Here is a 22,292-nt window from a genome sequence, read left to right on the forward strand (position 1 = left end):
GTTGTATTACTGGAACATTTTCTAATGTTTGCAAATACTTTTTTTTTTTAAACAAAACCATTGTTGATGCTAATTTTGGCTTCCTTCCAAAGTCTTCAAAAAAATACAAGAGTTATCTGCATCAGCTTCCTGAGCTGCATTTTACTTTTATTTTAGCAGAATTAACTAATGAATAGTGCCACTCTACATATCATATTTTGCAGCACAGGTAGATGAAAGGTTCTACAGTTTCAGACAGTGGCATCAGAAAGAAAATAACAATATCCCAGCCATAAGGTTTTCTCTGAGGATGATAATTTAGAAGTCTGAACTCAGAGTCTCTTTCTGGGTTTGTCACCAAGTTATTTCCAATTAGGAACACATCAAACACCTACACATGCAACTTATTTACATTTATATATACTTTCACAAGACCTCACTGTTAACACTGTCAGTTATTGCCATCAGAGAAGAACATTACTGACACAATTACTAGTTCTTTTTAATAAATTAATTTAGCTGCCAATATGGCAACATATTTTAGCATTATATATGAAAATGCAGCTTAGTGCAAGCATACACTATCTGACACAGCATACAAGGCAGAAAACTCATCTGCAGAAAAACAATACATTGCATTTCTTCTGAGAAGAAAGGGCATATGCAGATTGTGTCAGGTGCTTATATACAGAAGAAATAAAGTTGCAAATCTACCTTAACAATGCTAATTTTCTGATTATTTTAGTATCAGTTTTTCACTCTTCTTCAACCAAAGCCAGAAAGCCCTGTTAAGATATTTCATGTTCATCACTGCAGTAACTTCTAGAGTCTGATGTCAATAAACTTCTTACTCTGCCTTGCATCCTGAATAAATTTTTGAATGTAGACATTTTTGAAAAATCTAACAAACAGTATTCTGAGTACTTCTCTGTTCCTATATTAAACATACTTTTTTGCAGAACAAGTTTCCATCAAAAAATTATCTTCCCACACAGATCTTTCCTTATTTATGCAATCCAAGATCCTATCACTTTTGCTGGCTTTTAACAAAAAGCTCCCACTTTCCTAAATATTTCCAAAATAATTTTGCCTCACTCACAACAACCTGAGGAATGAAGCAATTTGTTCTGGTTCCATTTGAACACACAGGGATGTTCTGCCTTAGAGCTATGACAAAGTAAGGTGAACAGAGAATAAAAACAAAGGCTAAACCTCAAACCACATAACCTTGCTCTGCTGAAACCTGCAGAGCTAAGAAGAGAAGAGCTTTTAAACAGGAAGCAGGCACAAAAGCATTCACTTATTACCACTGCAATCCTGAACTGGAATACTCTCAATTCTCCGTGGGCAGAAGATGAAGAACAGCACTACAAAGTCGGTGGCATCCTCTTCTGTGTGCTCCAAGGACTACCCTTCAGCTAGTTCATCATGTAAAAGTCACAGCAATCCTTTTTATCTGATACAAGTCCAAAGGGATGCACAGAAGCACGTGACAGAGGTTAAAGATGCCAGAGAAATCTTGATTTCACAACCATATACTCAGTACTTAAAAAGAGTTTACTTCAGGGTCAAGGAAAGCCAGACAAACGATTCCAGTGGAAGCAGGAAGAAACATTCAGATTTTTGACAAAAGCAGTCAGCAAGAGATCAAGGTACTTTATTAAAATCCATGCAAGTCTTCTAAAGAGCACAAAACACTGCCTTTCAAATTGATAAACAAACCCAAAGTCTGATTTAACCCTCAAATAACAAAATCAGAATGCTCTGGATTAAAAAAACTTTCAGAAAAAAGACCCTGACACTGGGCAAGGAACTGGAAGTTGTCTTTGGAAGGGAAAAGAGGAAATTTGTAGTTCCAGATCACTTTTTTGATTGCATACCCCATCAGTAAAAAAATTTTTGAGCAAACTATAAGAATATTTACTTATGAATTATATATGCAGTACCATAATAATATGCTATACACATTACAAAACATACAGAAAAACAGAAATAAGAATGAGATAAACCAGTTTAGACGATTTTTATTGATGTTACAAAAAATATTTTCTTACTATTCCTCTCACCTCGATCAGTTGTTTTGCATGAATCCCACTTAGGAGACAGCTGCAGATGGCCTTTTCTCCTCCTTCCTACTTCCAAGGACATTATCTAATCTCTTGCAGCTCAGTGAGGAACAGCATTTACCTTGAGTTAATGCAGAGAAAAAGAACAACTATGATGGCAGTGAGTCCAGTGACTAGAATTCAGGACTGAGGAAGGGTGGAAGACAGCTGAGACTCAGCCCATTTTTTTAGGGATTATACTCCATAACACAACCCAGAAAACTGGACATTTGTGGAGGCTAAAGCATGGAAGAGAATGTACTCATAAGGGGGGAATTGAGAAGGAGTATGAGTTATTAGAGAAAAAAAAATGAGCCAAATTTTAAGTTTTAGAGAACCTAAAGGATAATGAGAAAAATGGGAAGCAATCCATTTTGGTTGGGAGAAGAGAGGATCTTCAAAACTGTTCTGGATGCTTATCGGCAAACTAAAGAAACAGTTCAGATAAATTAATCACAAAATGACTGCACACCTGGTGGAGAACACCACTTCTAGAAAAAAAAATCATGGCTTACTGCTAGCCTTAGAGGGCATTTCAAGAGTCTGTCCTGGTTCACTTTAATTTCTTACGTTCAACTAAAGATTTTGAATGTAGAATCTTATGTGCATACACAGTGTACTAACGAGACAAAATTGGAAAAGGTGGCAAATCCTTGGTAGAAGACACAACTGGAATGAAAAACTGTCTTTATGAACTACATAAATTGTCATTAGTCAACAAGATGATGGTTACTAAAGTCCATCTATCTATTTTTCCATTGTTTTTTCCATTATTCACCTATACCTGCACTTTACTTTCCACACTGTCTACAGATGATGGCTGTGAGCCTTATAAAGGCACCTCTGGATTGGCAAAATAGGTATAAAACCAGTATCCCCTACCACAATTCAGACTCTGCAATGTTGGGGCACCTCCAAAGACTGATGCAGACAATCCAAGTGAGTGCCTATGCCTGCAACTATATCACATAGTTAATAGACTTAATTAAAAAAAATCAGTAAATATATATTAAAATTTTTTTATTGCACAAATTCCGATGCAGGCAGATCCAAGAAGAAAACAAACAACAACTACATAAATTAATCCTCAGATTTCCAAACCCAATTTCCTGTCTTTCAGCATTCAGTAGCTTACAGGGTCTTAATGCTCTTTCAAAACTGATTGTAAACAAACATATGGACATTAATTGCAAATCTTTGAGGCTTCACGGAGAGTTTCAAGAGCAGGCCCGCTGTGCTGTTTACTTGCATTTGCTTTCCCTCTCCTTAAGCACGCACTCATGCTTGGTGCTGCAAATGCTTCTATCGGAGCAAGCGGAATTGGCACAACTCCAAGGCAAATTGCCATCTTGCTGTTAGAAATGCACCAGTTGATAGAAGTGAGCTAATATATTAAAATTCAAATAAAAAGGGGTTAGGAGGAGCAAGCTCTTATTCCTTTCTTTTGTAGGTGGAAGAGCAGCAGTGCTCCAATGATCTTGAATCTGAGACAGAACTCTGTGCTCTGAAGAGGGAGAAGCGGGGTATAAAGGATTCATTTTTGCCAAAGGTAACAAAGTCTCTTTTGATCCAAGAGAGCAGTGAAAGACAGAAGAACCTCAGAAATTTGTAAACACTTTTATATAATTTTGTCATCTAGTTAAGTATAAAGATACAATTTCAGAACAGTGCTGAAGACCAGCAGACACTCATTGGTATTTCTGAGGCATCGGTCCTAGACACGTGAGATACAGAGGCTCAGAGTTGCACAGAATTGGAGTCCTGCAAAAAGTATTTGATAGAAAAAATTCTGCTTCAAAAATTGTCAGTCTAACCAGGCAAATCAAGCAAGCATGAGGAAAAAGCATTATACATTTCCCACTTTGAAGACAGAGAACCTAAGTAATTAGTCATAAAGCCATGGAAGGGGGATCTCTGGAGCTCATGCCCTGTTTAAGCTGTGGTATCTAAACAACACAGTCACCCAAGGAACATTTAGGAGGAGCTAAAAGCTGCATGCTGATGGGCTCAGACTCAAGTCACATCTTCTCTGTAGCTTCCACAACTATAGCTATTGGTGCCTGCACTGGACTGTGACCACTGCAGTCTTGAGAATAAACCAGGCGGCAGCTCCTCAACACTCCAATTCCTGAATGTGTACTACTGATTCAGATGACGACCAGGATCACATTTTGGAAGCAAATACTAAACTGCTGAGAAGCAGAGCAGCCTTCACTGCCTGAAAGCAGCAAGCTCCTGTCAGCTTTACAAGTTACTGCTTTTGTGGGTCATTAACTTCCAGCTCCAGGCAGATTAAGATGAATCACCAAAGCATTTACCAGTGGCAAGACCCTTGACCAAGAGGGAGGACCACAGGCAGGACTGAGGAACTCAATCCTCAGCAAAAACATTCCAGTCTAGCCACCTGACGTTCATTTATCACATAAAAATATTTGGGTGATAGTAAGCAGCTCAACTGTGTCTTGAGAACACATGGATTTCCTTGAGTTAAATACTTTTTAAAACGCAAAAGAGATCAAATCAAGCACAGAATCAACCCAAAGTTTTAGCTGATAGAGCACCACATAGAGCAGGTGAGAACTAGTGCCTCTTCCTTCATCAGCTTCTGACATTTTTAAAATTTTAACACCAGTATTCTTACACAGACATAAACATCAGCCAATTTAATTACAGCTCTTACTGTCTTCTCATAGGAAAAGAATGTTGGATTTTGTTTGTTTTTAAAATTGATGTGGTCTGTTCCCAACAACAATCATATATTTATGTGATCTTGTTCACAAAGCAGGAAGAACCACTGAGACTGCCATCTCTCCATTTCAGCTTGAGTGAAGATTCATAAAAGACCTAATCCTTTGTCTTTTATGGTCCAGTTACATCCTTGTCCCTCACTGCTTTTTAGGCTTCAGGGTAGATAAGCAAACCCCTTTTTAATCAGTTTCAGCAGCTCAGTGCAATTATTATGGAAATTAAAAAGGTATCTCTTCTTTCAACTCCACTGAATTACATTCAGAAGTTGCTAATCTTCTCTTTGCAACTTAAAACTACAGTATTCAAGTATTCCCATAATCATGGTCATTAGGAGCTTATATACTCCAGTCATGCAATAAAACTACTAAACACATTTATCTACTTCTCAACAGGATTGTTTTCAGAAGTAGGATTGTTTCTTTTCCCCAGCCTGAAGTCAGTAAACTGGGTCATACTGTTTCAGACTAACAGCAAAGGGAATCCAGAAAAGACAGCCTGCCTTAGCTCCACCTGTAAGCACAACCAAAGAACCTGGTTATTATTAGCCACTTGTGTTAACTTATGTTAAGTCTCCAAGAAGAAACAAGAAAGTAAGAATAAAACTATTAAACAGCCCAGGTGGAAGACAAATTTTGACTGCAAAGAGAGAAAATGCTTCCATGATGCAATTTTAGACTGGCATTTTCAGAACAGTTTTGTATTATTAAGCTTCCTCCTGTTCTGCCAAAGCAGCTGCCTGTTTCCTTCTGACACCCAGATTTCTTTTAATCATTGAAGACAAGATGCTGTGTTCTGATGAAATGCCCTTCCTGGCCATCCCTACTAGAGAGAATTAAAAGCCTTGCCAATCCTTTTGAAGTGCAAATCTTCACCAAGCAGGTTTCATGCCTCCTGCTACTGTTGCCTCTCTCCGAAGAGCACAAGGTTAGGTGGAACACTGGACACTGGACTGTTTACTTATCTTCTAAAATGCATCTTGTCTTGCACTTGAGATCCCATGATCTCTGCACTTCCACTCTCTTCTTTCTGCATCCCCAAATCTCATATTTTCAAGCAAAAAAACCTTGGTAACTCTAGATTGCAAAAAGGCTTGTTCCTCAAGCAGCAGAATCACTTACTCGCACATGGGTTGACAGATTTTCTTTCTTCAAGCTCCATACCTGACTTGCAGTGTGCTCTCAAAGACACATATCTGTACAGGATGGACACACTTGAGCCTCCAGCTTGTACCCTGACAGCACTTTGGGAGAAAACACACCCAGCTGTATTACTCTGATCTTAAATTGAAAGCCAAATAGACACCAGGTTTTTTTCTGGCCAAGAACCAAGTACAGCTATACAAAGACAGTCCAGGGGCCCAGTAAGCAGTTTAAAATACATTTCTCTAGAGCACTGTACAGGATATAAGTCAATAAGCTCTGCCAGGGGGCCACAGCAGGTTATCAGTGGAGAATGAGGCATGCAAGGTGCTCCAAGGGCAAAGCAGGGCTGTAACTCAGCTGTGAAATAGCAACTTGATCACAGACTGCAATGTGTATCTGGAATTGCCTGTATGTATTTATTCCTTGGCCATAGTTTAGGCAGTAAATTCAAGAAAATTTAAAATATCAACCAAATTTCCTTTGGCATTTCACAACAACATTAACCTACATTGCATGCCACAGTTTCCCATTCCTGATTGAGATAGATTTGCAGTTAGAGAAGGGGAGAAATGTAACCTTTCATGTTTAAAAAAAAAAAAAAGGCAGCACCTTAAGAACAACTTTCTATTATCTAGAGGAATATCACATTGCTCATTCATCTCAGTGTGCAGATCGTTTTTAGCTCAACTAAATTAAAATTACTGTAACACCATTTTTAAGCAAAGAAATTTATCTCAAAAAGGTAAATTAAACATTCAAAAAATGGATGAGACACACATCAAATTATTGATCATTCAGAAGCGTCAGATGATTTAATATGTATTCAATATGTATTCACTATAAACTGGAAGAGAGGAATCCTTTCCTCTTCTTAGTAAACTATTTCTTCTCCATGCACATATGCACAACCTCAGCAGCTCTGAGCTGACAGAGTTCTTCTGTTGGTCCTACTCTGGATGAATTAAGCCAGACACTAAGCACAGAAAAGCACAACTGGGCAGAGGGACAATCCAAAGGAAGCCCAGTGGGAACTGTAGATCGGTATTTTTTCTTTCAATCAAGAAGGCTACACCAAAATACCAACTGAGCCAACATACTATACCCTTGAATTGCATCCAGCAGCAGAGAGACTGCAATACAAGTTACAGGATTCTCCATGAGCTCTTGATCTGACTTAGAGATGCCCATGTCTAAAACAGTAACACTCTTTGCAGACAGCATTACCAAGAATGCAGTTTCAAAAGAACAAGTTACTAGAATAAAAGATAGGAATGCTGCAGTTCAGCTTTCATCACTGAAAATGGCTTAGCAATATTCACAGATTTTACAGAGATCCTCTTGCTGCTATCTATTTCAATTTGCAAAGCTAAGAGAAGTTAAAGTGATAACCTTTACTTGAAGGGCAATTACTTTGTGCACTCAAATAATAAAATGCCCTTTGCAGATTAAAAAAAAAAAAGGCATCAATACTGTAAGTCAGGCCATGCATTTATCAGATAGGTTTTCTTAATCTAAGAGACACAGCACTCCAGCCAGAGGTCAGTGTAGAATACAGGGAAGTGACCAGCCAGCATTCTGCAGGCAGCAGCTTGTCCTCTGGCCTGATTTTCTGCATAGCACAGGTTCTAAACCTACCTTCACCTGTTTCTCCATCAAGCTGAGAGATCCATGGTTGGACCAGCTGGTTACCTTCCAGACAGGGTGCCCAACCCACAGGGAATGCGTTCGAGTTAAAGATGTACCCTTTAAGTCACTCTACAGAGTATTCTTACTTTGAGGAAAACATGCGTTAATCCTGATACGTTTTTCTCAGTTTTCCTTTCCCTGTGGCTCCAAGCCTTATCAAGCTGAAGCAGAGTGAAGCTGACAGGAATACTCGTGGAGATTTTGCCAGGAATCTGAATAGAAATAGAAAAACTAAGCAGAGCACGGACAGTTTCCTTCTGCTGGTGTTTGCCAAAAGCTCTCAGTGGTAGCACAGACAAACAAAATGTGCTTGTAGAGTCAAGGAAAATCACACTGTTGGGTTTTTATGCACTTGGAAAGCTAACAATGATAACAAAAACCCACAACTTCACAGAACACGAAGTTGTTCAAAGCAGAACTGTTCTGAATTCTTTCTTTTTCAAGGGAAGTTTTGATATGCCTATTTACATTAAGACTTGCCAAGTCCTCATTTTGGCTGGTTAAAAGCTGTAAATTGTTATAGTAGTAGCATCATATAGCACACACATGGCAGTACGTGGCAGACAAAGCTATCCAGAATGTCTGAAAATTATTGAACTTAAAGGACAAGAATCAACAGCATAAAGATCAAATAGCACTGACTACATTGTGTAAATATATAGAATAAATAGCTCCATGTGATTTATTTTTTTCTAATGGCTGGAAAGGACAGAATACAAAAAGAGATGTACTAGAAATGGACACAAGAGCTCCCCAAGAAAGGGTAAGGCAAAAAGCAGGGAAAAGGGGAAGCATAATAAAAAATTAACAAAATAGATAGGACAGGCTCAAAAGTAATTTGAATCAGATGAGGAAGTTTTGAAGCTAACATAGAACTTGCCTGAGGAAGTGGCAATTCAAAAGAAGACGAGAAGACAGATGTGTTCTGAGCAGCTCACTGGGGGTGAAGTGAGGAGCTGAGCACTCAGGAGAAAAGGCAGTAGCAAAAGTAGCAAAGCAAAAGTAAAAGTAGCAAAGCAAAAGTAGCAAAGCAAAAAAATGAAAGACTAGTCAAATTTCTCATCTCAGAAACAGGGCCCAAATCATACAAGCGCTCAGCTGCACACAGGCTGCCTGAATGTGATATTAGGTGCCTTGTGACAGGTACAGAAAACCAGTCTCTGAATGTGTTACGTGCAATTCTGTTAGGAAGTACACAAAGGACATGTGAGAGGCTGACAGTAAAACAAGTGGGTTAAAATTATATTCAAGGTGTTGTCTTTCCTTCTATAAAACTGATATTGTCACCTTCAATTTGTTCTTCCTAAATTAAATTTCTTATCAGTACACAGAATAAGAAAGGCATCCAGATACACAGTATGTTACCATTACACTGCATTTTCAGGAACAGCAAGACATCCCCACAAAATCATTCACCAAACCAAGAGCAAACTGTGGGAGTACCAAGAGTAGACAAGTAATTAACTGCTGTGATTTCCAAAAGCAACAAAATACTTCAGTGATTACAACTGCAATTAAAAACATCCCAACAAGCATCATCTTTCCAATTCACATTACCCACTTGTCTTCCATCCTTTTCTTTCCACTACTGTTCGCACCTTATCTAACTGAATATTATGGTGAGGACACAATGTATAGATGCACATGAGAGATCAACTGTAATTACGATGTACTGGTAACGTCAATATTTTTCTTCACAGTAACAGAAGTGAAAGAAACACAAGACTGGGTAGAAATTGTATCGCAAAGGTAGAAGAGAACAGTGGAAAAACTACTTCATCTAGCCTTACACTTTCTAACATCAAATACACTTGCTACACTGGTGAGTATACTGATACAATTTGGTATTTAGACTACCTAAGGAAATCCAGGACTGAATACCAGTGTGATGCACTGCAGAATCTCATTTCTGCCACTCCTTCACTTGCACCTCACTCTCCCCTTCGCAGTTTCTACTCACATTCTTTCTTTCAAACTGACCTTGAATTTGACAGTTAACTCCAACACTTCTCTAGATTTACAAATATGATTAGGGTATGACAATAGGATACATCAGAGACCTTCTCCATTCAGATTCAATTAATCACACTACAGAAACACACACCCATTAACATAATTTCCAGTGTTGTGACATTCCATTGATTAATCAACCCAAGCCCATCTGTAGAGAGAAAAGACAGAGCCCTCTACCGGGTGAGAAATGCAGCTCTTGCCCTCCTTCCCCCGCACTCCACTGAAGGCACGTGGGCAGATTTAATTCTCCAAAAAGCCAATCCACAAGATGGTATCGAGTTGTTTAGATTGATCTGTGATTCAAGGGATTGGCCTAAAGAACCCAAATTTCTGCAGCTTCTACATTTAAAAGCACAGAGACGAAAATTCTTCCCATAGGTTTAAGAGACTAACGTAGCATCCTATCTCTAGGTGAAACGGGAAGACCCAGTGCTCCCTTATGTGTCCACTGTCAGCCCAGGCCCGGCAGTAGACCGAGTCCAGCAGTGTTATTCACATCATGCATCTCACAGCTGGCTTTTCTTACTGCTCCTCAGTTAAACTCTTTCCTGGTACACCCCCTGACTCAAGAGACAGCCCCTTATCTTGTTCAGGGGAATAGCTGCAGTTTTCCACCTGCATAAGGCTTCATCACAACAGCAGCAGCAAGCTATTGCTAACATGTGGAATCAGGAGTGATGAAATACCACAGTACAGTCAGACAGCAGATGATGATACAGGTAAAAGGCAAGGATCAAGTGCTTATACTAGGATCTTTCAGGAAAACAACAATCTTTTTCCTTTCTCAGTCATCCCATCTGGAACACAAAGCTCGAAGTAACACTTCATTCATACAGCGTTAGTATTTTCCCTCCTGTAGATTACAAAACGCTTGCAAAAGTGCCTGCTCAGCCTGTAACAACCCAGTCTGCACCAATTCCCATCAATAGGGAAACTGCAAATTGACAAACTCTTCAATCAGAAAGTTCTTCTAAGGTTTGCTACAAGCTTCCATTGCAAACTTTCGCACAATAAAATCATGCTGTGTTCAAGCTACTTGCCTCTAAACCCAGAGGTTACTGATACCACTTCTTTGGAGGCAACAGTAAAAAACACCACTGAGGAGAAAGTGTGACAGCTGGAGATCTCTTTTTCAAGCTCCTCACGCAGAACAGATGGGGCTACAACTCCTGACCTGGGCATGCCATCCTCAGAGTTAGGAGGCACTCACTGGTCATACAACCAAGCAACTCCTCCAACACAGCATGCATTTCTTTTCACTTTTTAAAAGATCCCCTTGTGAGCTGAAGCAGGAAAACTCCAGTTTTTTGTGTCATCTTGCCTTTCATTGTCTCACATCCTGTCCTTGAACTTCCTTGAAGTACCAGATAAGAGTTGTTCAACCTGTGACAGCATAGGAAGTCTTTGGAGCTTTTTTTGGGTTGAGATATTTGATGGCACAAAAAGGGATGGAGAAAAAAATCTTATAATGCTTTTAAAAACAGAGAGAACACACTCTCAAAGTAACACTTATACTATTTAAAATCTACATTTAAAATTACTTTAGTGGCAAACACGCTACTCTGTTCAAAGTATTTTTCCCAAGTTAAGTGAAAAGCAGTCAAAAGCACATCTGTACCTACATGCCCTGAAAACATACCCTTCTTATTATCAATTATTTTCTCTCAGCAGACATACATCTACCCTCCAAAACCATCAATAATCACATTTTCTGATGAAAAAAACCCCACTTCCGTTTATTTCAACATTATTCAGAGATAAGAGTAAAGAACAGAGCCAAAAGAGAGCCACTTGACCTGTAAGAAACAAAGCTCTGCTAAATCCAAGAGGTAGACACAGATGCTGTGATAAAAATTAAAGAGCTCTACAGACCCAAATTATGGACAGGTTCTTCACAAGCACTCTTAGTTCACAAATTCCAGTATAATGACCACAGTCATGGAAGGGGTCTGGAAACCTCTTCACCCTTGCTAATAAGGAAGGGTAAGAGCAACTCTTCCATTCTACAATTGCTCAGAATTTGCATTTGAGTTGTAGATATGAGAGGAAAGCAAAGCAGAAGAAAACGCAGGACATCTAAATCGTACACGTCTCTGAATGACAAGGACAAAAGGCAGACAGAGAAAAAGGATATCTTTTAAGAAAAAACTCTCAATTTAAGTGCAGCTTGGTCCAGACTGGTGCAGAGGATGCCTTCCATGTCCTACCTGCTCCATGGATTAACAGATTTTGGCCCTGCAGGCCTTTTAATTCATGAAGTCTTATCAACAAAGCTGCAGTCTAAGAACAGCTCAGGTCAACTGTGACTGAAGCTATGTGGCTTTCAGCTACCCTTCAGCAGTTGTACAGCCACAAGTTTCCAGGAGTGGGAGAGGCTTATCTTTAGCACTGACAGGAGCTAAAGACATTCTTGGAAAAGGATGGCTATTCACTATCTAACAAACCTTGTTTCTCTGCATGCCTTGACCTCATGAGCTTCCTCTGTGAAAGACCTAAAGGTCTCTCAGTTCTTTTCTAATACAGAATTCCAGAGCAGCAGGAAACGTGCAGACAACACAATCCACTACAATATAAAGCAGCCATACAACAGTATCATTGTACACTATTTAGATGAAGTTAAAAAATAATATAAATAGAAACAGAATATATATAAATTCTAGGCAGATATGCTCTTACTGAAAGTAAGTGGAGGTAAACTGACAATCTTGTTATTGCACAAATACTGACAGAACTCAGCTCCTGGGAATTGCTGAGAAAACAGCACTCAGCCTTTTCCTCCATCAGAAAATAAAACACTCCATGTGCCAGTGAATGATTTCACATTGTGGACACAGCCAGTGCCTGTACTGCAGACAGACCCTTAGTTAACCTTATCAGTTCCTGGCCTTGGTATCAAAGCCAAATTCCAGCGTTATTATTTTCAGCACCTCCTTGACAGGCAGTTCTTTGCTGTCAGAACTCACTGCCCACACAGGCTGGGAGGCAATGGCCACAGGCCTTTACAAAATGCTACAGGTCCCCCCGGAATCAGTGTCTCACACTTGCCACTGTGTGTGCTCTCTGCACAGGTTCTCTACTCTCCCCTTACCAATGCAAGCTACAACAGCACTATTTCCCTTCAGCCCAACACACTCAACCATAGCCACCACAGACAGTCATTAACTGTGGACAGCACATAGAGCTTCTACACTCAGTGGTGAGCACAGAACTTTTGTGCTGGCACTGCTGGTTTGGTCTCCCACAAAGAAGCAATTTCTACTCAGCGAGTTGCACTGAATTTTATCAACAACTGTTACTTGACTTAGTGGATTTTGCTTCTCCAGTACTAAGTAACATCTTCATGGTTGCTCAAGTAAAAGGAGTTTCACAGCTTTTTAACTTTGGAGACAGGAAAAAGGGAAAATGATAGGCTGAACATCTACTGGGCATTTGCACTTTGCAGGTTAGACATCAGTAACCCTAGATTAAAAGCTTCAATGTTCCTGAAGAGTCAAATTTACAGTTTCTCATTATGTTAACTGACACAAAACATCACACCTAAATGTGTCCAAGAGCTGTCCTGACTTTTGTCCTCTTACTTTTCTGAAAAAGTAAGATCAGGACAGAAAATTCAAAAGGAAAAACTTAAAAAGTAAATTAACACCTAGCCTCTCTGCCTTCCCCCCAAAATAATCCCAGATTAGACTAGCAAAACAATCTCATCAGGTGCAGGTGTTCCTCCTTTTATTCCCTGGCACAGTAGCACAAAGTAGACAATGACACCCAGGAAAGACTCTCATTTCATATGCATGAGACAGATACACACTTCCACTGAGACTTATACATGAATAAGAATCTTGTTTACTCCCAACCACAAACAAGTCTGTAAGTAATTTCTTTTAACTTTCGTGAGACTGCCTTACACCAGGAAACAGGGTTGTGCAGTATAATGCACTAGGCTAGGAGAATATTAAACAGTAACAACTCACTCCTTGCATGACCAACTAAAGTCAACTCTACATATGCCCTCTCTGCAAACTACCTGGAAGTCTTACAGTTCATGGGCAAGACCAGGTTATACCAAAAAGCCGTCAGCTTCCAACAAGGACAGATTGCCTTATTCACCCTTGCATGTGACTTTAAGGCTTCCATTTCTCTACTGCTTGTCACTCAAAAGCACTTCACCAAGAGTGCTGTTTGTCTGTACAGTCTGTGTTAAGTCTGTATACACTGCTTTTGTATTTTGCTCAAACATTTACCACCTGCAGAAACAGAGTGCCCTCTAGCTCTGGCCAAACTCAAAGAGAATTTTCCTAAGGCTCTGTCTCCTTAAAGTCCAGCACTTAGAACCACAGGAGACATCAAGAGCACTCTGTTACCTGTACCCTTACCTGTCCTGGGGTCAAACAGCTGGTTGGCCTCCAAATCTGTGAAAGTGCTGAAGCAAATGGGGCACTTAAAAGAGGCACGATTGGTGGAGTCTCTCTCATCGGTCTCGATCCTGCGGCGCATGTGGTCCAGCTTATACTTGACCACGTTCACCAGCAGGCGGTAGTTGATGAAGTAATAGTTATGGCGTGTGGTTTTGCCATCGGGAGCTGTCTCGACCCTCATCCTGCATTTGATGAACTTGTCACCCTTGAGGGTATTGAGGACAGCCCTCAGCTGCTTCCTGTCAAACTTCAGGAGCTCTAGCATGTCCTCCTCCTTCACGCAGGGGTTCCTGATGAGGATGTCCAGAGCCAAAGCATGCTCAATGCCATAAAAGCCACGCACCACATATTTGGCAAGGCGTTTGAGAGCTGCAGGGACCTCAGTGAGGACGTCTGGGTCAGTCATAGCAGGTTCAGATCTTGGACTTCATGTATACTGCAAGGAAAAAAAGGCAGATGAATTCTTAACTAGTCTTCTGGTCTTCCAGACTTTCTATTTATCTTACTTACAGGTAAGAAAAGGATGGGGTGTTTTCCATTTCCCTTTCCCAAGCCCTTACTGTCTCCTTAGGTGTCAATAATGCTACAGAAATAGAAATAGGAAATGGTACCTCTCATTCAAAACAAAATCATGTAAAACTTTTTAAAAAGCACACGAGAAATTGGTACCAAAACATACAGCACATTTCATTTCTATTCAGTCACAGCCAACACAGCTAGACTAAGAAAGCTGTCTTCAAGCTGAGCTCCAAAAGACAGTTTTGGGATAGCTGAGACTTGTAAATTGGGAAAAGAAGAAAATGGCTACAGCAAGAAAGGTCCTAAGACAGCCCAGGAGAGGAGTCTTATGGCCTCAGCTGACATCACTTGATCCCACTGTAAGCAGCCCTGTCTGGTTTAACACCTCAGCCATCCCTGGGCAGAGATGCAGTACGAGGACAGCTCGCTGTACAGGGTGGTATGCACTCAAGCAAAAGCTCCCAGCTGCACCATGAGAACAGATACTTTCTGATAAACAGACCTCAGACAACTATCTGCAGCATGAAAACCATTAGCACTACCAACTCCTGCACTACAAACTGCTTCAGCCTTCTTCTTGTATGAGCAAATAGGCCCTTAAAAAGGACTGAGCCTTCATTTAAAGTCCCACACTCAGACTTTAAAAGCCCATGAAGAATGTAGCATAATAAATGAAGCAAAAATCAAGACATACCCAACGTGAAGTGACAATGTGTTTAAAAAAGAAGAAAGTATTCCATGAAGTATCCTTTGAGCTACTTACCATCACTTAACCAGGTTGTCTGTGACAAGACAATCACTTCTAAGTACTGTATTTTCACTTCACTTTCCTTCACCTTAACATCAAATGGCACAAATGATCACGACTATTACAAGTTTCTGTGACATACATGGCAACATATATAGGATCACATGCAAGGAATCTCTCACATTGTCACCCCCTGTCAGATTTAGCTCACAGACAACAGCAGGGATTCAAGGTAAGAACAAAGTATTAGAGGTGCTTTTGAAATACCCACTCAGAAAGCTGCACTTCCAGTTAACATCAAATAAGACTCTGAATTATCTTGTTCGGTATGAGTTTCCTATGTTAGTTTAGGACATGAGTAACCATTTCTTAAGCAAAAGGTTCTTCCACTGAAGAAAAACCCCCCCACACCCTAATTTCCATTTCTTTATTATTGCTACTCAAATTTCATCTGTGAACTAATATGCTGAATTGCAAAACTCTGCCAATCTCAATTTTCACTTCCATTAGATGTTGCACACACTGTATGCATATCTCCCCAGTATTCAAGCCTATCAAACAAAGGAAAGCAGAAAGCGACAGCAGAAGAAAGGACCTGGATGAGCATCCTGTTTTCTCCATCGCTATCATAAAACCTGTGATAGGCCCTTTGGCAAACACCATTACACAACTTTTCTACACTCCCCACACTAAGACATTCCCCAGAGATCACCAGCTCTGCATGTAACCCAGCAGCTGCTGACTCACTTTCATCAGCTAAGACTTCTCCAAAATCTGTGATCATTTATCCCAGTAGCCTGCTTGGATTTTTTTTTCTAATGAGAAACAGTGTCCTTTCAGAAAAGTGTAACATTACCCACTGAAGCTTTACTCCTCTTCTACCCCTACCCTCTTCTGCCACTGAGGAGGGATGTTCCTCCCAATGGTTATGGCCAGTGCAACTGCAAAGCAATTAGGTTGTGGAATGTGAAGCTTCACAGTAAGTAAATTAAGATGATCCTGTCTTTTCTGCCTGTTGGATAAGAAAAAAACCACCTTCGTGTTTTTCTTCTAAAACACTTCCCCGCTTAAGCTTTTCTTTTCCTCTAACTTAGGGCCAAACGGTATTCACAGTGCTCAAACTGAAATTAACTGAGTTTGTTGACTGCTGGTGTGCAGGCTGAAAATAGCTTACAGAAAACAATGCCTGGATGTCCAGCTACAGCTTCCCTTTAAGGAAATTCAATTAAAATACGTCTATCACACCACAAATTAACCATGAAACAAGTACTTCTAGAGTCAGTCAGCTTTCTCTTGTATGCCAGATACACAGTGATTTATCTCACACAAAGGAGAGCTTTATAGAGCTTTTCATTGAAGGTAAAAGTGTTAGCAATAAAGGATGACCCATCAAGAGTTAGCCATGCAGTATTTTGGAATCTCTAAGCCAGACCGAATCGAAATACTGTCACAGGATACTGTCCTTTAAGATCAACTTCATTCTGTTGGTATTTTTTCCGTCTTTCAGTCACTTAAAGATAAATCTTGGTTTTGACTGTATCTGTCAGCAACATACTGACACTATAAAACAACGTCAATGCAGAAGCTGGAAGGAAGCCTTGATATATTCAAATTGATTAAATCTTATTCAGAGTTAAAGCACAGTAAAGAATGAACGTAAAGATCAATTTTAAATAAAACCCGGCACCCCAGGAGATTTAAAAACTATAATTTTTAAAGTCAAAAGCTTTTTAAGTGCTGATCTGAAGAGCAGACAACCTTCTCTTCTCAACAATCCACTTTCCCTAAAACTTCCTTGCAGAAAAACTTGGTGATGCAACTTGCATGGGGCACAGTGACCTTCAGAATATCAGCTGAAATAAAAAAAAGGAGAAAAGTGTTTTTAAATAAGCACATCTTACTCTGGATACCTCATCTGAGAGCTGATGGAAAGCACTTCCTCTGCATTGATAAGACAGCTGCAGATTTCCACAGACACTTCCAAAACAGGTTTGAAGAACAATTTCCTGAATTATGCACTCAAACAGCTTAAACAGAGACCTACAAGGGGTCAATAAATAAAACCAGCTCTGAGAGTTTTCAGCAACAGTCAGAGATTTAATAATATTTCTTAGTGTCAATCACTAGAAAATATTCTTTTTCATCTAGTGGGACTAGGAGTTTTAACACAATTTCTTCTCCTCTGCTGGAGATTTTGAGTGATGTCCAAATCTTCTATGTCCATATGTACCTTCTATGTCAGGTCACAGAGGGCTTCTTGACTGTGATACTGGTTTCCTTCCAGCTGGGAATATATGGAAATACAAGCATCCTGAAAATACCAGAAACCATTCTTTCCTGTTATCCTCTACTTCAAAAAGTGGATTAACACAGGTTAAGTTCTAAATCCTGCAGAGGACAGCCTTTGGGTGAAACAAACAACTGACTAGTGCCATCTTTGAGCGGAAAAATAAACCAAAGCCAAGTGCATACAGCTGCCAGATCTCACCAGGCCAAGCTGATGTCTAGCCCATGAAGAATCCAAGGCTTTTAATCCCTAAAATGCAAATTCTTACCATCTTCCACCAGGCAAAAAACACGCCAATACACCTCACAAAATTCAAAACCAGGGGACTGTACTGTTGCATCCTTGAGCAATGATTTCACCTTCCCCTGAAGCAGTAAGTCAAGCCTGAATTAATTACATGTGCAAAGAAATATGGTAACACCTTTTAACAAGGTTTTAATGGACGTGCATGTGTTTCATAATAATGTCTGAACTGACCTTAATAATTTATGAACATCAAGGAACATTTTCAGGAAAAAAAAAAAAAAAATCAATGGCCAAGATACTCAGCTATGCCAGTAAGCACCTACAGCATCAATAATAAGGCACACTGGACAGAATCATATTCAGAAACAGCCAAAAGAAAAAATTCCAAATTTAAACATGGACTTTATTAAAAGAGACAGTTGTTGGGGAATTGCTATGGGTAATTACATTAATACGATTCAGTATTATGGGTACAGGAGGAAAGCAGACCTGTCTGTGTTAACACAGTAGGACAGCAAACCTAAATACACATCTGCTGGGTTTTTAAAATTGCTGTAATTGAAAGAATTAATATTGATGTGTCTATAAAAGGCAACACTGAAAAAAGAGACAGTTACACACCACAATCAGATCTGTTGGGTGAAGAAAATCAGGGTACCTTCTGCAAGATTGTACCTCAGGTTGAGTAAATGTACGAGGCCTTCAGCATAACCAGAGATGCCAGAAAGGAAATCAAGACGAAAACAAGTGACTGCAAAAAAACCCCATTCAGTATGATGGGAACAAAGACCACATAGAAGCCAGAAATTCAACTGAGCAAACACCTCCACTTTCAGGATTTTTCTGATGCAACATCAAAGCAACTGAACTATTCTTCTCCACATACAATTTCAAGAGTTTTCAATTTCAATGAACTCTAACAGGAATTGCGCTAATGAAGTTAGATCTGTTTTTCTTCCTGCTTTTCTTGACTAAAAGTGAGACAAAAAGTGCTAGAAGGGTAATAACCTAGAAGCTACAATGTAGATGAAACTGGTACTTGAAAATATGAAGTCATCAGCCAGTGAACTAATATGAATTTTTATCCAATACTACAAATGTTGATCATTCTGTTTCAACTTGTAACTTTTTGAGACTTACATTAATTTTACCCAGAAAATGTAATGGTCTCACTATTCATATATTTGACAAAGGATCTTTAAAAGCAGAATCTTAAGAAAGGAAGCAGACTGCTCTTCAGACTCACACGGATACACAAACCCTTTTTAACACCACAGATCTCTTTTGGAGGAAAATTTGGAGTTGCAGGTTTGGCTGTGAACCTAATCTATCAGACATACTGTTAACACTTGCACAGGTGCTTCCTATTTTTCCCCACATTTATATAGTTAGTGCTGTTTTTCACTAAGTCTTTGAAACCAGCTTTTGCTGATTTGCTTGGAAAATGTTTCTCCAAGATTCCGACACAAGATTTTTAAGAAAGGGGAAAAAAAAAAGTTACTTCCTTACACCACTGACACAGTTTCTTGAGGTAAAATCAAAATCAGGTTATAATAGGAGAATCCCCTCACCTGTAAATGTGGCAGGTACAACAGGCTTCCTGGAGCCAGTGCATGCCATATCCTGCTCCAGGTGTCACTTGCAAACACCAGATCCCAGTTTTGTAGCCTCTCACTCTAACCAGATTTAAAATTCTGTCTTTCAGAAGATGATGAGGTTAAGCTACAAGAAGCAATTCTGAATCTTCCTGAGAACAGGGAGAGAAGGCATACATTTCAGAACTACAGTGGGAAAACATGCCATCAAGACTTTCAATGTCTGTACAATGTAACCTCAGACACTACTCATCCTTTCCAGAAAAGGGCACAGAATCTTCCACTTTCAAGTCTTGTTTTTACTTGCTTCTCTCTGTATTGAGCCCGGAACTGCCTTTATCCCACATCAGTTGCAAAGCCAAAGTCTTCTGGCATTTTATCAGGAGCTCACTGAGTTTCATTCCCTGGAAAGTTCAAGAACACTGCTGCTCAGCCTTCCTCCTGCACTATATCTTGATGAGAAATAGTGTATTTTCACTGCAAGACCTGCCTTGAAATATTAGGGCAGAAAAGAACCATCTGCTTCCACTTAAATCCCATCTTATTGTTGGCTTTCCATAAACTGAAGCCAGGAGGCCACAGATACCAAAGGGTTTTCTTCATTCAGGATGAAAAGTTGTGCTGCAGCTGCACACAGAAAGGCTGAGGGGCCTGCCTGAAAGGAGGGCATTTTCTCCTAATTTCACAAGTAAAAATACATGGAGCCAGGTGTAACAAGGCCAGAAGGTCTGACCACACAAGGCAGAAATTCAACAATGCAGGCTCAGGATGTAATTCTCAATCACTTTTATGATCTTAACCCAGCATAAACAATAGCAAGGTGTCAGGAAAGTCAAGGACCACCTGTGTGCATGTATACAAATGGATGAAACTTCCTGTTACAGCTTAAGTCAAATGGCCCCTTCCCTCCCATGAGGAAATCATTTCCTTCCTTGCCTTTAGCCACAAGCCCCACCCTGCTGTCCTAATTCTGACAGTTCACTGTTCATGTAGCAACGTGAATCAAGTTGATAAAAAGTGAGAAACTAACATGCCAAAATAAAAAAGTGGGATATTTCAGAGAGGGCAAAGGGGAAAAGTTCAAGAATTGTGTCATTTATGTTACCAGACTAGAGCCAACACAAAGCAGAGAAAAGAATGCATGGCTAAGGATGTAGATGAGCGAGCTTTCCCCACATGGTGGCAAAATTGACTCAACTGTAACGTGAAGCCACTAGAAGATTTTAACTATGGACACCAGAACCCTTTACAGTTTACGCTCTGAACACACCAGAATATGTGTTATTTTGGAGATGTGTAAGCATTGGCCCTCACACAATGCAGTTGTAAGGTTTTGGGAGTTTGTTTAAAGGGAAGAAAGTAAGATCACTTCTCTCACATATCAAGCCTAGGAAGTCGTAATTACACCAAAGCACAGTGGGCTTAACACCAGCATTCCTTTCTAGGTTTCTGAGAGGAAAAAAGCAGTAATTGCTTTTCACATTATGGATTAAATAAACCCTGGAACACCACGCTTTTCATCATGATAGGTGATGTAATATTGTCTTTTGGAAATTCCAGAAAGACAACGAAACACTATGGAAGTATTGGATTCAGTACAGTTTTAGTGCATCGGAGTGCAAGTGTGTATCTACTGTGGATAGAAGCAATAAAGAAACAAAGAAACTAAGTAACAAGACATCAGATTAGCTTTAATTAATAAAGTTTCTTGTTTAGAAGAATCTCCTAAGGCATCCGGTGAGAAAGTGAGCTGTATGTCACAGGAAGTGGAAGGCCGGAATGAAATTCAAGCCTCATTCCTGCCATAAAGACATGTGCTCCTCTCCCAGGCACATGGCTCTGCCCTCACTCATGCCAGCTCTCCTGCACCAAACCAATCACTTAACAGTAGAAAAACACATCTCTTTTTTTTTTTCTCCCCTTTTTGCGACATTTTTCAGCAGTTTAATGAGCTGGTGGAGAATTCTGACAAGCAACAAAACCAGCAGGTAAGAGAGGATACCACTACATTGGAAAGGATGAAAGAAAAATCTCCACCTTTCGTGGATGAAAAATATCAAACCACCTACACTTCATGAAAATGCACCTTAGATGTGCACGGCTGAACACCCTTCTCAGATCTCAGAAGATCAGAATGCTGATCTTCCCTGTTCGTTCTCAGCTGCTTGGAATGGCAGAAGCCTGACAGCTGGACCCATTCAACAACAGCTCGGTGCCACTATGAGATGTGATGTTCTCCTGCTTCTCAGGGAACCAGCACGTTCCTGACGCCAGAAGAAAATTAAAACACAAAAAAACCCCACCAAACAAAAAAAACCCGCCCACAAAATAACCAAAAAGAAGAAAAAAACCCCACAAGCCTCACCTTGCTGACCTGGCAAACTGAATGGCTACACCGCTGGCTGGTTGGCTCAAACCTGGCAAACAGGAATGGGCTCGCTCTGCCAGTCAGCTACTCCTCAGACGCCCACAGCCCTGCATCTCCCTTCAAATGACAAACTACACAGACCTCCTGGACTACAGCAGCAGACTAAGCTTTACCGCCAGAGTGGAGAATCCCTCTGCCGTCTGCACAGCTTCCCATTCCCTACGCATTCTATGTGTGAGGTTTAAACATCGAACTGTGTTGGTTTCTGTAGGACAGGAGGAGGTCAGCAGCACCTCTTAAAAAAAAAAAAAAAGACAAACCAAAACAAAGAAAAAGCCTAAACAACCCCCGCAGGGGAAACGGCAGACGGTGGGAGGGAGCCAAGGCATGGAAGGGGCCCAGACGGGCACAACGTGCGGGGAGCCCGGGCCCCGCGGGCCGCTC

General features: G+C 40.2%; 1 protein-coding gene across 2 annotated transcripts in view; it reads right to left on the minus strand.

The window, feature by feature from the left end:
* Window positions 1-22,286, minus strand: part of GTF2E1 (general transcription factor IIE subunit 1) — a 50,191-nt gene extending 27,905 nt beyond the window's left edge. Inside the window, exons 1-2 of one of the 2 annotated variants that reach the window (XM_008631731.2) lie at window positions 21,846-22,286; window positions 14,044-14,521 (exon numbers count right to left, since the gene is read on the minus strand). In XM_008631731.2, the coding sequence (XP_008629953.1) occupies window positions 14,044-14,491 (448 nt within the window). In that variant the 5' untranslated portion in view covers window positions 14,492-14,521; window positions 21,846-22,286. Of the gene's footprint in view, window positions 1-14,043; window positions 14,522-19,456; window positions 19,633-21,845 lie in introns of those variants that run through there. The other variant, XM_017731893.1, reaches the window with a different exon arrangement.
* Window positions 22,287-22,292: the final 6 nt, after the last annotated feature.

This window comes from Corvus brachyrhynchos, unplaced genomic scaffold, assembly GCF_000691975.1.
Source record: "Corvus brachyrhynchos isolate BGI_N302 unplaced genomic scaffold, ASM69197v1 scaffold3, whole genome shotgun sequence".
In the NCBI taxonomy this organism is placed as follows: Eukaryota; Metazoa; Chordata; class Aves; order Passeriformes; family Corvidae; genus Corvus; species Corvus brachyrhynchos.